The sequence below is a fragment of the Octopus bimaculoides genome, chromosome 10 (assembly GCF_046866305.1).
Source record: "Octopus bimaculoides isolate indiv1 chromosome 10, ASM4686630v1, whole genome shotgun sequence".
Classification (NCBI taxonomy): Eukaryota; Metazoa; Mollusca; class Cephalopoda; order Octopoda; family Octopodidae; genus Octopus; species Octopus bimaculoides.
In genome coordinates, this window is record NC_142937.1 from 25,652,120 (window position 1) to 25,667,342 (window position 15,223).

At 35.3% G+C, this 15,223-nt stretch overlaps 1 protein-coding gene across 7 annotated transcripts in view; it reads right to left on the reverse strand.

Annotated features, from left to right (window-relative positions):
- LOC106880784 (uncharacterized) overlaps positions 1–15,223 on the reverse strand; it is a 274,817-nt gene that overhangs the window by 69,766 nt on the left and 189,828 nt on the right. For all 7 annotated transcript variants that reach the window (XM_089358464.1, XM_089358463.1, XM_089358466.1 and 4 more), the window contains 11 exons: positions 14,358–14,504; positions 12,475–12,630; positions 11,503–11,679; positions 10,777–10,860; positions 8,946–10,256; positions 6,863–6,974; positions 6,097–6,252; positions 5,324–5,559; positions 4,447–4,576; positions 3,428–3,627; positions 1,325–1,657 (listed from right to left, as the gene is read on the reverse strand). In XM_089358464.1, the coding sequence (XP_089214590.1) occupies positions 1,325–1,657; positions 3,428–3,627; positions 4,447–4,576; positions 5,324–5,559; positions 6,097–6,252; positions 6,863–6,974; positions 8,946–10,256; positions 10,777–10,860; positions 11,503–11,679; positions 12,475–12,630; positions 14,358–14,504 (3,042 nt within the window). The remainder of the gene's footprint in view (positions 1–1,324; positions 1,658–3,427; positions 3,628–4,446; positions 4,577–5,323; positions 5,560–6,096; positions 6,253–6,862; positions 6,975–8,945; positions 10,257–10,776; positions 10,861–11,502; positions 11,680–12,474; positions 12,631–14,357; positions 14,505–15,223) is intronic.

Consider the following 15,223-nt stretch of genomic DNA (forward strand, 5'->3'; position numbering starts at 1 on the left):
ATCAGTCATCTAACATCCATTTTCCAAACTGGTATGGGTTGGATGGTTTGACAAGAGCTGGCGACCCAGAGGACAGCACCAAGCTCCAATGACTGCTTTGGTTGGGTGCCCTTCCTAACACTAACCACTTTACATAGTGTGGTGGGTGCATTTTATGTGGTACAGACACTGGTGAGGTCATCAAGACCCCTCAACTGAAGGGAGTGTAGGTAATGAGAAAGGTGGCTTTATGTAAGTAAAAGTAAATATTGTCCTGAATCCTAAGACTCATGAGGTTAGTTACTCAGTTTTCATGGTAAATAAGTAATTGAAATCACAACACTCCCCCTGGATGGGATGCCAGTCCATTGTATAGTTACTCCACTACAGCTGAGTAGACTGAAGTAAACGTGAAATGAAATGTTTTATGCAAGAACACAATATACTGTCTGAGCTGGGAATTGAAACTATGATCTTGCGATTGTGAGTACACCATCCAAACCAATAGGCCATATGCCTCCCCGGTGGATTTATACCAGAAATATTAATTTGTCTGTAGAACCGTTGAGTTTATTTCTTTAAATTAGATATTTTTTTTAATGGTTTGGTCTGAATGGAAAAAGGTAGTACCAAGGTTTTTGCAGGTAACATGAGATCAAAATTATTACAGATAACCTGTAGAATATTGCTAAGCTAAATTAATCTGTTGATTATTAATGTAATATTGAATAGCAAACACTTGTCTTGTTTATATTTTAATGAGGCACAGGTATGGATATGAAGAATATATATCTATGCATGCGCACATGCATACACATATGCACAACTATACACACACACACACACACACACACACACACACACACACACACACACACACGCACAACTATACACACACACACACATGCACAACTATACACACACACACACACACACACACACACACACACACACACACATATATATATATATATATATATATATATATATATATATATATATATATATATAAGAGAGAGAGAGAGAGAGAGAGAGAGAGAGAGAGAGATGAAAATGTGAGTGAGTTGCCTCATATTTGTTATCTTCTTTCATATACCCCTTAACCCTTTGAGCATTCTGATTACTCCATCAAATGTAATATTTATTTATTGTCTTGAATTAATCATATTATATCTCATAGCTTTGAAATTTCAATGATGTGACTGTTTATTTTTAGTATGACATTGTAGGATAGGTGAGAGAGGCCAGATCTGGCCAGTTTGAAGATAAAGTGGGTAGAATATGTGTGTTTGATATAGCCAGTTTAAATACTAAAGGATTAAATAAAGCCAACTTAATTATATACCTTTGTTTCATTTGTCAATCGGTGTTGGTTGTCTGAACAAGCAACAACTGGAGTCAAGGCATTGAGAACATCATTAAACTCAGTTAACCAAAGTGTAAGTGAGCCCAATGTATCCTGGAAGTTTGAACTCAAATCAGTCATTGATGTCAAACTGTTCTGTCGGTCTTTCAGACGTGTCTGCAACCGTTCCCATGCTTTGCTAATTATATCCATTCTCTGGCTCACGTCAAGGGCATCTTTTGATGCCGGTTCACATCGGTCAAGTATTGAGTGACCAGCCTGAATGAAATGTTCATAAACTGGTTCTTGTCCATGCAGTTCTTCTTGGAGGACCTAAACAATGAAATTGAAATTAAATACAAAAACATTAGTTTGATATTAAAGACATTTAGACAGAAGCATTTCATTCTTATTTCTCCCAGCATTTGTACAGTGATTGGTGGTTTTAAAGTTTAACATGTTTACATAAATCATAGGTAGCAATATATTACAGTTAAAAAGAAAGAACACCGTATTTTGCAGCTTGGAAGCTGAACACTTTTTTGTTGAATAAAATATCTTGAAACTAACCAAGTGTCTACCATGATGCTTTTCTAAGAGCAGTATCTGGTGGCATTTTGCTGTATACCCTGGGTGGTTGGTTCCAGCTAGGAACCAGTAGGTGATCAGCAGTAGCAGGTATGCTTTGATCATCATGGTGTGTCACTTGAATAATCAAAGGACAGTTAAAGCAAAGAGAATGGTGTTGCATATTATAATAATATCCAGCAACAAACCACCAGGTAGGCAGCCATTGGCTGGTGATTTTGCTCAGTTACAGTGGATCTGAGTATTCTGCTGCTTTAACCACCAGTTTTAACTAACTCGGCACCAAAATAACATTAGATGGAGACTGCATTCATGAAATAAATACAAGAATCAGCAAAGCTAACCAATCATTTGGTATGTTAAACTCAATATGGAAATCATCAATACTCAACAAGAGCACCAAAATACAATTTTACCAAAACAACATACTTAACATCCTCTTCTATGGATCCGAATGTTGGGAAACAACCAAAAGTTTTGAAAATAAATTGGTGTTTCAAAATAAATGTCTACGAAAAATTTTGGAGGTCTACTTGCTGAATATGACCTTGAATAGCCAACTGTCACCAAGGCTAACGTGAAACCAATAAAAGAAACTATTGAAGCAAGGAGATGGAAATGGCTGGGTCGAGTTTGCCACTATAAACCGAACCTAATTGTCAGGATTGCAAAATGTGGTAAATCTAATGATTCCATTTGTATATCATAAGACAGGATAAATCGAAAGTGCTTTTATTATAGAAATCTCAATTCTGTTAGAAACTAGAGACTGATGAAATGCAGATATCAATATCTGGGCATTGATTTTCTAATTAAATCATTAATCAACAAATAAATAATTAACGAATAATATCACCAATCTAACCACTGCTTATGATATTAAGCACCACTGAGCTCAATATTCAAAGAAAGGAAAATCCAGAGACATTTACTAGATAAAATATGGAAAAAATAAAAATAAACACAAATGATGCAAACAGGAAGTTTTTTGACAGGACAGTCTTTTTAAAACAAGGTTAAACTTTAAAAATAATACATTTCTAAATCTCTCAAAGAGATTTAAGCAGTAGTGATACGATGAAGTAGTTGTATGCTGTCAACTTAATGTGACAGTCCCCTGAAGGGAATAATACGACCAACAGTCGTATTATTCCCTTCAGGGGACTGTCACATTAAGTTGACAGCATACAACTACTTCAAGGTTAAACTTGTTTAACAGAAGAGTGCTTAGTTTTAGTTTTCTAGTATCTGAATTGAGGTTTTATGCAACAGCTGTGGATATCTGTGACAGAAGTTTAAGAGTTAAAGAATCCACTTTTATTTGAGTTGTATAAAAAAAAAAAAAAAAAAGACAACAAACTGGATTGAATTGAACAGTTTGCTAAAATGAGATGAATTTTTTTAAAAATCACCTCCCTAATTAACTCCTTACTCTGTGGATGATAATCTTTGACAATGTTAAAGCTATAGTCATTAAAGTAATTTTTATGTGAACAACAATAGTGAATGAATTACCTTGACTTGTCCAATTTGGTTTTGGATAACAACAGGATCGATAGCTAAAGGTCCAAGAACAGCAACCATCTTTTCCTTCTGAGCTAACCATGTATCTAACTGATGGCCAGATTCACGGAACTCGCGTAGATCAGCAATTATGTCTTCTAGTAATTTCTGTTCATTTTCAGATTTGGTTTTCAATGTGGACCATTTCATTTCTAAAAGTGAGAAACAAAACTCATAACAACTAAGTAAGAACTCCACAATACAAGAAAATCAAAATGAATAAATATCTTACAGAAACTGAGATAATGATTTATTTTTTAATCTGTGAGGCATCCCTGTATCTCTTCAATTGCAAGACACCTGTGGCTATCTCAAACAATTCAAGGTGTCTGGAAGGAAGCCATCAAGTGGAATTGAAGGTAAGAGTAAGAAAAAGGAAACACCCTGCCCCCAATTCTTGTACATCATTCCCTACATCACTCTCCTCTCACATTCTTATAAACTTATCCACCCACAGTTCTCCATCTTCAGTCCATATTTTCTCTTATAATCCCCTTCTTGTACCTTGAGAGAGTACATCCGACACTTCAACATCGCCATCTTTATCTTCTTCCCAGTTACTCCCACCCATCTTTATATAATGTAGGGTAGCCATTTATCTTCTCTACAGCAAGACAACTGTGCTTGTCTCTCTCTGTCATACTTTAGCCTTTTAACACTTGGCATAAAACCTCCCCCCCCTTCTACTACAATCCTATTCAGTTGAGAGGTTTTCTTTTCTTTGTCTTGCATATCACTGGACGACCTCACTAGTGCTGGTGCCATGAGAAAGGCACCCAGTCTACTTTGTAAAGTGGTCAGCATTAGGAAGGCATCCAGCCATAGAAACTGTACCTAAGCAGATACTGGAAATCAAGGTAGTCCTGTGGTTCATAGGATCCTGTTAAACCACTGATCTGAAGCCAACATGGAAGATGGACATTAAATGATAACGATACATCCATAATAAATAAATAGAATTGTTGTCATACCTAACAAGTTCAGTGGTTCTTGAATAAATTCCAGTCCATCCACTGAATCATGGCTCTTAATTAAGTTGTCAGATTTTCTTTTTATTTCTTCCACCAAATGTTCTTTGCCAAGAATTTTTTTGTGGAATGCCTGTAAAGATAAATTCATCAAAATGAAATAAGTTGAGGATTAAAATCCATATTTTTTTCCATTTAACCCTTGAACATTCAAATTATTCTGTCAAATGTAATTCTTATTTATTCACATTATTTTGAATTAACCATGCATTATCTTGTATCTTCAAAATTTTGATTATATCATTGTTCATTTTTAAAATGACATTGAAGGGTAAATGTAAGAGGTAGGATCTGGCTGGTTTGAATGCAAAACAGGCAGAATATTTAGGTCTGATATGTCTGGTTTAAATGCTAAAGGGTTAAATATTGTAACAGAGTTTCCCAAGTCTTGTTTTGTACAATGGATTTGTTCAAGTGACTCTTAATGGGGGAGGGGGGGCAACAATGAAAACTGAATTGGATTAAATAGGAAAACAAAACAAAATCTTTCTTGGGTTTATACACAGCAGCTTCATGACAATATCTCTAGAAGTGATGTACATAAGAGGTTGAATAGCAGTAATGAGGTAGGTTTATACTTGCTAATTAAGAGAGAGAGAGAGAGAGAGGGTGTGAAGAGAAAAGTGTAGAGAGAAAGGGGAAGTAGGGGGAGCAGCAGATGGGTGGCAAGTGGCAGTAGAGAAAGAGTAGAGAGGGAAAATTGACAGAGAGAAGGGAGAGGAAAGTAATTGATGATGATATGATGATAAGTAATAAAAGAAATCCATTAACTAACAAGCTGGCATTGACTGACACACAGACAGACCAGGTAAATTCCTACCTCATGATTTGAAAGAGACTCTTTAGCATCTACTTCGTTTGTTGGCAGCACTCTGTCTTGTTTCAGGCTGTCTTCTTTCAAAGCTATCCAATTCAGTAAATCTTTGATATCTTGGTGGAAACTCTCAACATTATCCATGGTGGTGTTCAACTCCAGATGGCGTTCACCGAGACGTTCTCCAAGGATTTCATAACGTTGGTTAATATCCAACAGTTGTTGTTGAATATCACTGAGATCTGATGAGAGAAAAAAAAATCAAAATGTTACTGTTCTAAAATGAAGACGAAAGAAAAGTGGGGATTCTTTTCATTTTTCCCCCTTCATACGGCATAAGCATGGCTGTGTGGTTAAGAACCTCACTTCCCAAGTACATGGCTTTAAGTTCAGTCCCACTGTGTGGAACTTTGGCAAGTGTCTTCTACTATAACCATGGATTGACCAAAGCCTTGTGAGAGAGAAGCCTGTCGTGTGTGTGTGTGTGTGTGCTTCCTTGTCTTAACATTCTATAAAGGCAGTAAACAAGTGTCACTGTCATACAAGTAGTATCAACTATTTTTAGTTTTTCATGAAAAACACACCTGACCATGGGGAAATATTACCTTGCTCTGAAATAGGTGAGGGCCAGCAGCAGGAAGGGCATCCAGCTGTAGAAAATTTGCCTCAAAAATTCTGTCTGACCCATGAAAGCAGACATTAAATGATGATAATGATAATATAGTCGGTGCTGTAAAGATTGAAGAATGAATGGAACCAGTAGAACAAAAACAACCTACCATCAAGGAGTAAATTATCTGAAGAACTTTTCCTGCTGCTTACTCCACTGGATTCACTTGACATGGGACTGATACCAATTGTGGTTGGAGAAACTGGTATAATAGGAGATGGACTTCGAATACTTGGTGATGGTAGTCCAGCTGCTTTTCGGCTTCCTGCATAAGATGAAATTAAGAGATTGCTTGAAAACTAAGAACTTACATATTTCTAACCATTCTTCTCTCAAGAAGACAAGAATCAAAGAAGAGTTGCAAGGAATGATAATCTATTTAACCTTACTTCCATTCCATTATGGTTTGGTTTCAAGATCATTTCTTCAATGAGATATTGTCAATCATTTCAGAGATACTTTTCCAGATATTAAAACACACCAATAAATATGTTCAATGTCTTTACTATCATATTTGACCACAATGTGTTGTTAGATGCAGCCAAACTTGCCTTACCAAGGAGCTACCTATTATAATGCTCAGGTATTTCAAACTCTTAAAAATTTTAAATTCTTAAAATTTTATTATTAATGTACATATTTTATTACAAAAAATTCTTTTTTTGGCATTTTTGTTATTTTTGAATTCGAAAATAATCATGAATTTAAGTAAAATAACCACGGCATTATTAAGTTGCTGCTTGGAACTTTATTAAATTAAACGAAAGAATAAGATTGAGTTTTAAGAACCGAGATGGAACATATGAAGCAAACTAACCAGAAAAATACAGAACCCCATCCCCCACCCTGTCATCAAATAACAGGTAACGACTTACTTCTGACTGGGCTGCTTGTATTTTCTATTGTTTGAAGAGAATCTAAAGCATTTCCTACATCGTTGACTTCATTGATCTTTTTCCGTTGATTGGAATGTTCGTTTAGTAATGGCTGAAAATATAAAGATTTCAAAGGAATTTGAACACAAATATGGCTTTATACACACACACACACACACATACTTGTTATAATGAAGTCAGACAAAATAATGATATTTTGAAAACATTTAATATGCACATTTTAGATTTTTCTAATATATAATAGGAAGTACATCCCCTTATGTAAGACCTTCTTCATTTAATACATACACACACATAAAATCATCATCATTTAATGCCTCACTTCCATGCTGGTATGGGTTAGACAATTGAACAGGATCTAACAAGCCAAAAGTCTGTGTTGAGTTCCAATATCTGCTCATTTATTTTCAATGCTCGCATGGATTAGACAAATACATCCTTGCAGCATTGTTTTACTGTCAGACACCCTTCTTAGCACTAACACTTGCCTGTCTTTCAAGTAAACAGTAGACAGGAACTAAAAGAAACTCCTCATATGTGTGTGTGTGTGTGGGGTGGGGGAGCATGTATGTATTTGTTTTCTTGTTATGATATTGCACGATAGTTTTGAATGTGTGTCACTGTCATACTAGCAGTAGTGCTGTTCATTTCAAATTTTCTGTGAAAATATATCCAGCTGAGGAAGAGGTTGGGGATATTACCTTGCTTGGAAACAGGTGAGGGTTGGTGACAGGAAAGGCATCCAGCCACAGAAAATCAGCCTCAACAAACTGTCCAACTCATTCAAGTCCAGAAAAGTGGAGGTTTGATGATGATGATGAATAAGTTCTCCAAACATTCATTTATTATGTTTGTATTTACAAATTAACATTTGTTTCAAGTTAGTTTTAGCTTTTTTTTTTCTTCCCAGGCTGACAAACAAAATTTACTTGATACAATAGAAATTTGATTTTTCTGTGATGAGACTTTACATCCCACAATAACCATTGTATGGCCTTGAACAAAGTACTTTATTTTTAACCTTTAGCCTTTAGATGAAGATTGCTAAATCTGTGTAACAATCCCAGAAAGAAATGACTCAATTACATCTGATGGAAAACTGAGAAGAATTATAATTATTATTATCATCTAGTATATATAAATCACAGTATGTGTGTATGTATAATGACTAACACATACATTTCCACAATTCTCGGACTGATTTTCACCAAACTTTACACACACGTCCCAAGGATGACCATGCACTAAACATTTTGCCCAGAGCTGCTACCTAAATGGACAGGGCTATAGTAGAAGACACTTGTCCAATGTGCCACGCAGTGGGGATGAATCCAGAACCATGTGGTTGGTAAGCAAGTTACCTACCACACAGCTACTCCTATATTTATATCGTTTAGACATCTGATATGTGGCACACTTGTGCACTTGTACAAGCAATGTCAATTTGATGGAAGGAGTTAGCTAATGTACAGCACATGCATTTCATCACCATAAATAAGTTGTTTGTGCAGGTTGTTCAAAAACTGAACGCTCATATGTCGTCTCCATCATATATAACATGGCTGCATTGTTAAGTTTGCTTTCCAAGCATGTGCTTTCAGGTTCAGTTCCACTGCACAGCACCTTGGGCAAGCGTCTTTAACTAGAGCCTTGGGCTGGCCAGTACCTTGTGAATTGATTTGGTAAGAAGAAACTGAAAGAAGCTTGTCATATAAATATACACACACACACACATACACAAACAGATAGTGATGTAAGCATGTAAGTGTGTGGGTGTGTGTGTGTCCATTCATCTTGACAATACATAATATTTGTAAATGAGCATCACCATCATACAAGTGGTGTTACTCATTTCCAGTCTCCTGCTGAAACATGTCTGGCCATGGGGAAATATTACCTTGCTTGGAAACATGTTAAAGGCAGCTGGCTGTAGAAAATCTACCTCAGTGAATTCTGTTTGATTTATGTAAACATGGAAAAGCAGGCATTAAAATGATTATGCTTTTTTTGTGTTTTTTGTTTTTTTACTAAACTTAATGATAAAAATTTAGAATGTTCTTACCTGTAAATCTTGCAATTGTTCCTTTACATCTTCAATTGCAACAGCAGTAGGTTCCAAGCTATCTGTTTTCACTTCTAATGTTCCAAGCCAGTCTAATACCTCTGTCTTTAATACTTCAAATTCTTCACCCTTCTCCTCTCGTAAACCAACCTCTTTTTCCCTCATAGCAAGCAACAAGTCAAATTCTGTCCAGCTACGTTCTAAAGTGGCAATGCACTCTTCAAGAGATGATGATTCTCCAGTCCTTGGATCAGCAATAAGTTTTTTACCAGAACCTATCAAATCTTTTATCGGCTGCTTTTTACTTTTGCATTCAGTTGATACAATATCAACCCTTTGTTTAAACAAAGGCATTGGTAATTGAGTCAATTCTTTAGATTCCAACATGTCGATACTGCTGGCTAACCAATCATTTGTCACTTGGAGTTCTTGGTGGAATTTACTAAGTTCTTCAAATATCTCTTGGAGGTTGCTACTTCGGCTCTCAACTTTTTTAGTGAGTGCAAGGAATCGTGAATTAAGAGCACCTATTTTCTTTTCTACATTTTTAGCCATGTCAAGATCACATGACTTCATTAATTCATTTGCACTCACTTGAACAGCATCTACACTTGGTTTGTGACTGTCTATATCTGTTTCAATCACTTTGATCTCATTGATCTGTTCAAGAAGATTATCTCGATACAAACTGATTGGTCTTTGGTTCACAAGGGAGCCTTCAACATCTCTCAACCAATTTAGGAGACTTTCTATAGCTTCTTTTACATCCTGTGATTTAGTTAGAGCCATTTGTAAGGTGTTATACCGACTGTTAATGTCATCACTCAGTGATGCACAACGGAATGAAATTTCCCTGATTATTTCATCAACTTTTTGTATTTGTTCTGGTTCTGTATTGAACTGATTTAAACAGGAGATCAACTGTTTGCCACAAACCTCTAAGTCGGTGATCTGTGATTGATAGGTAATAGTTTCATTGCTCATTGCCTTCATTTGATCAAGTTGAGCCTTCAGCTCTTCTGGATCTGTTGAAAGAGGTTCTTGTAATGCTTCTTCAAGTTTCTCCTCAGCAGTGTTTATTGATGTCAGCAGTTTGTTACTCTGGAGGTGGAACTCTCCTTGTTTGTCTGAAACTTCATTTAGTTTATCACAAAGTGAACTACATTTGCTCTTGAGTTCTTGGTAACGGTCAGACGATTCTTTCAGTTTATCTTTCACAGATTCAGCCTCTAATGTATCCATACTGATACGACTTAATCGCGTCGGCTTTTGTTTGTCAGCTTTAAAGGCATCCAACTCCAGTTTATGAAACTGGAAAAGAAAAGATATTAAGGAAACATTATCAGATTGAAAAGACAAGGTGAGGTGATAAGAGAAAAGTACAACTATTCTAAATACCTACAACTACAACTACAATTACTGCATGAGAAGTACAAGTGATTTAGTAACTAAGAAGGTTCCAATACAATTACATATACCAACAATTATCAACTGTGAATTAGTTTATCAAACATTGATTGCCACTCTGCTAATGACTTTTCAATGTTAAAACACTCAAGATATACTGATATGCCATTATTTTAAAATTATTCCTTTCATTTTGGAATCAAAAGATCTGAGTATGATTTGGTAAAAGTGTGGAGTAGCAGTGGGTAGAGATACCAAATCTAAAGTCCGGTTGACTTTGTTTTCCTTCCTTCAGATGAAGTCAATAAAAAGAAGTACTAATACTAGGTGCCACATAACCAACTCCACTCTTGAAGGTAATACCCAAACATGGCCACAGTCCCATAACAAACCAGTTAAAAAATATTAAAAAAATTTAATTTACCTTTGCCTCTTCAATGTATTTCTGAACTGCCATGGACATAAAGCGCACGTCAGCTTGGTGTGCAATGATGTCATTGGAGAAGCTCTATAACAAAACAGCAGAACATTTTAATTATGTGTAAAACTCAAAACAAAAAACAAAGAACTGTTGCAAAGAACTAAGTAACTACAAATATGAAAGACAGAAAGCAAAAAACACAAAGCTTTATTAGGATATTTCATTATATCTCATTTAAATGGTTTTATTTGCAACTTATTTTACAAATATTTCTCTCCAAAATAACATTAGTAAGATTACAATTAAAAAAAAAATATTTAACCCTTTTGCTGCCAACCTACCTGCCCCAACCCCTTAATTCTATGATACAAATTTCCTTGTTTAGAGTGATCTTCACACCAATTTGGGTGCAGAAAATTGAGAGAATAAAGGATGGTACCATTTAGAAGGCTAAACAACATCCCCAACCTCATAAAAAAATTCTAATCTTCTCCACTCACTCACAAATCCACCTTAAACAAGATTCTATGCCTCTCAACCCACTCCCAAACCCATACAAAACAAAACTCTATGCCCCTCAGCCCATTCACAAACCAACCTAAAAAAAGATTCCAAACCCTTCAATTCATTTAGAAATCCACATTAAATGTAATTTTCCTCCAAAATTATATCTGTATCACACGTTGAACATAATTCAATGAAAACCAAATGAAACCAAATTGTTTTTACCTTGTGTTTTTCTACAACAGACTTCAAGGAATCAATGTCTTCAAGTACAACTTTATCAATGGTGTTCTCAGCAGAAGTCATCCAGTCCTTAAATTTGGCTAGTTCATCCTCAAACTTTCCAAGCTGTTCCGTTGCACTTTCAAGATGTTTTAGTCGGTTTCCAGAAGTTCTCAACACCTAAATAGGGATTGTTACAAGAGAAAAAGTTGTGAAAATATATTTAATTATCACAGTATGTCAATTTTTGGATCCGATTTTATTATTTTAGCATTAATTAAATGCTAAAACTAACTTAGAGGAGTGGTGCTGGCAAATGAACCAAAAAGAGGGCAGAGGTACAGGTAAGTGTATCCAGATGAAGGATATGGTACTGAGAAATGTACCTGATGAAGGGAGCAGTACTAAGAATTGTACATAGATGAGATATTGTTATATGTAACCAGCTGAGGGCAGCAATACTAGTAAAAGAAGGGAGGGGTGTCGTATTGGCAAGGGTAGCCACTCAGGACACTCAAAATTTAAGTAACCAATACTCTGCTCCAACTCCAGTCCCCTCATTGATTGCAATGGTCCAGGGATTCCAGGATAGCCTGTCTGCTACTCTGCCACACATACTTCAAGTTACCCAGACTATCCTGAGCAGTTGAACTAGGTACGTTGGACAAGTGAATAAGATTACCATGATATGAAGTCGTTTTTGGAATAATGAATCTTCTCTCATCTTTTGATAATGACATTTTACAAATATAACACACACACAAAATAGCAAAGACACTATCAAAAATTAGTAAAACTAAAATAAAAATTTTTATGCATCATTTAAATGCTAAAGAGATTTCTGAATCACCATATGATGATTTAAAATTTAGTGTAATTTAAGTTTTGAAATGTTTTGGAAACTAAATTTCTTTACAAAAAGAAATATATACATATATATGTTTATAAAAATTAAAAATCAACATAAATACCAACCTTTTCCATTAGGTCTTTAAGGGACACAGAAATGGTTTTTAGTGCATCAACTTGCTCCGGAGTAATTTCTTCTTGGTAGTGTTCCAAGATTTGTTCAGCTTGGAAGACAAGAGAAAGTACTGGCTGTTGGTGGTCAAGGATTTCTGCATGATGCGTCTGTAGATGGAAACATTACAACATTGAGTCACTAAGTTTTTCTGATTGCATTTCTCAATGAAATTAATAGACAAGTTTCACAAATGTGGCAGACATTAGAGTATTGGATAGAATACTTTGTGGAATTTGTGGCAAATTTCTGCATGGTGAGTTCAAATCCTACCCAGGTTAACTTTGGCTTTAATCATTTTGGGGGTCAATAAAAGTGACAAACCAGGGTAGTGGAGCTGTGTGCTGGAAGGGGTGTCATGCATTTCTTCCAGCCCTTTTGGGTCCTAACAATAACAAGTGCAACAACACAGATGCCAAGCTTGCAAAGGTCCTCAGGCAGTGGTTTTTGCTTCAGATGAGAAAGGACAAAAAAGACCCTTCATCCAAGCCTACCTGTACCTGTGCAGTCACATGATCAATACTAACCAATGCAAACTTAATAGAAATATATTTCAATTAGTTTTGGAAATATTCAAGAGTTAGAGAAGTGGGGCTCTACAATAGGACGGCAGTTTTATACTAGAAGATGAACAATTAAAGTATGAGAGAAGGGTCCAGAACAGAACAGGTTTCTTGTTGTAAAGGATTTACACAGCTATTTGCCCTATAGAATGGTGGGTGGGAAGAACCAGGGTGGAGCTAGAAACAGATTTAAATGGTGGTGATGAATTATAAGGGTGGACCTTCAAGGTGAGGATAAGTTTGGGAGGATTTAATGAAAACTAAATTTTTCACATTTATGGATAGCCCACTTCACTTCATAAAGAGCACATGGGCTGGTTTCTGGGTTTTTCTAGTGTACATATTCCTCTCTGAATGGGATGCTGGTCTGTTGCATATTTACTCAATTTTACCAGCTGAGTGGAGTGGAGTAATATGAAATTAAGTCTTTTGCTCAAGAACAATGCATTGCCCAGTGCAGGTATCAAAACCACATTCTTACGATAATGAGTTCAACACCCTAAACTGTAAGCCATGCGCCTCTACATTTTCATTTATAGGTAAATGCAAATATTGTTTGGAACATAAAAATGTTCTTACATAAAATTGAAGCAGATGTTTTTAATTTAAACAAAAATACTTTGAAATGAGATTTAGAGTTACAGGACTAAAAATGATGTTGGAGTGTGTTAGTATTAACCCCTGTGTCACTATATTTCTGTTGAATTGTCTTTGCTATAAATAGTTTTGAAAATAAGGAATAATTTAGTAAAATAATTAATTATAAAAGCTGGTGTTTGAAACATGAATTAAAATGAAAGGTTTTTCACTTTGATCACCAATGGTTTCATGCAAAGAGATCTCTTTACAATTTTCAGGTGGACCATATGGAAATGAAGAGAGAGAGAGAATGAAAAAGTTACAGAAAGTGGAAATAATTAATTTACTCTGCACATAATGAAAAGCAACATTGACATTGGTAGGATTTGAACACAAAATATAAAGAGCCATAACCAAATACCACAAAATATTTTACTCAGTACTCAAAAGACTTAATCAGCTACTCTAAAACTCTGATGATGAATATGTAACAGTGTTATAATTTCACACAAAAAAGACAAAAAAAGAAAAGAAAAAGAAATACATTGACTGATTTAACCAAAGGTTATTACTGGTACTTTTGTATGATTTGACCTTGAAAAACAGATAAAACTAAATTGTACAATGTACTAAGTCGAACACCTGACTCAAAACCCTTTAAACTTTATGTATTAAAATTATTTGGAAGGACTTACCTTTTGTGCATCTCGCTGTCCAGTCAATTCCTTAATGTTGCAACTAACTGCAGAGTCTTCTTTAAGCAGTTGTTCTGCATCAGTAAACCAATTCAGTTCAGAGTTTAGTTCTTGCAGAAGTCTGTCGTAAGAGTCTGGAAGACGACCCTGTAGGCAACAGGCAAAGAAAGATGTTAGAGAGAGAGAGAAAAAAAAAATCAGTATCAAAACACATTAATTAATTGAATGTAATAAACACAATGAACATTGAAAGAAAAAATTTAGCCCTGGATCAGTGACTAACAACATAAAAATTGTATAAAAATTTTATATCTAAACAATTAATTAGGATCATGACCAACATTTCTTTAAATCTTTGATTTACCAATCAATACAAGCATGACAATAATACCTCTTTCCTCCCACCCCATCCCTTCTGCCATTCAGATGCCTCTGGGTGAAAATTTGGAATAAGAGTTCTTATGATTATTCTTTTGTGCAGTGATGTGTGAAATTATGAAAGAAAGAAGTGGTGCAATGATGCAAACAAAGAGATGAATAAATGTGTGTGTGTGTGTGTATGTGTGATGGGGAGGTACTATTTCTTTTCTAAAACTGTGTCCAGTGCAAAACAAATTGTCTGACAGTGAAAGCGCAGTAAGGTGGAATGACAAGCAAAAGTTAAGCACACTCATCAGAAACAAATCTTAAAACAACATTAAATAATGTTACTATTAAATTCTATATCTTATATTTCACAATATGATGTAACAATGAGGTCGGAGAGTTGATATATATTTTTCAACAAATATCATTCATTCAGCTTCAATTTGACCATAATAAAAAGACATAACTGAAGGAAGAACCATTGGAAGATCTGAATATAG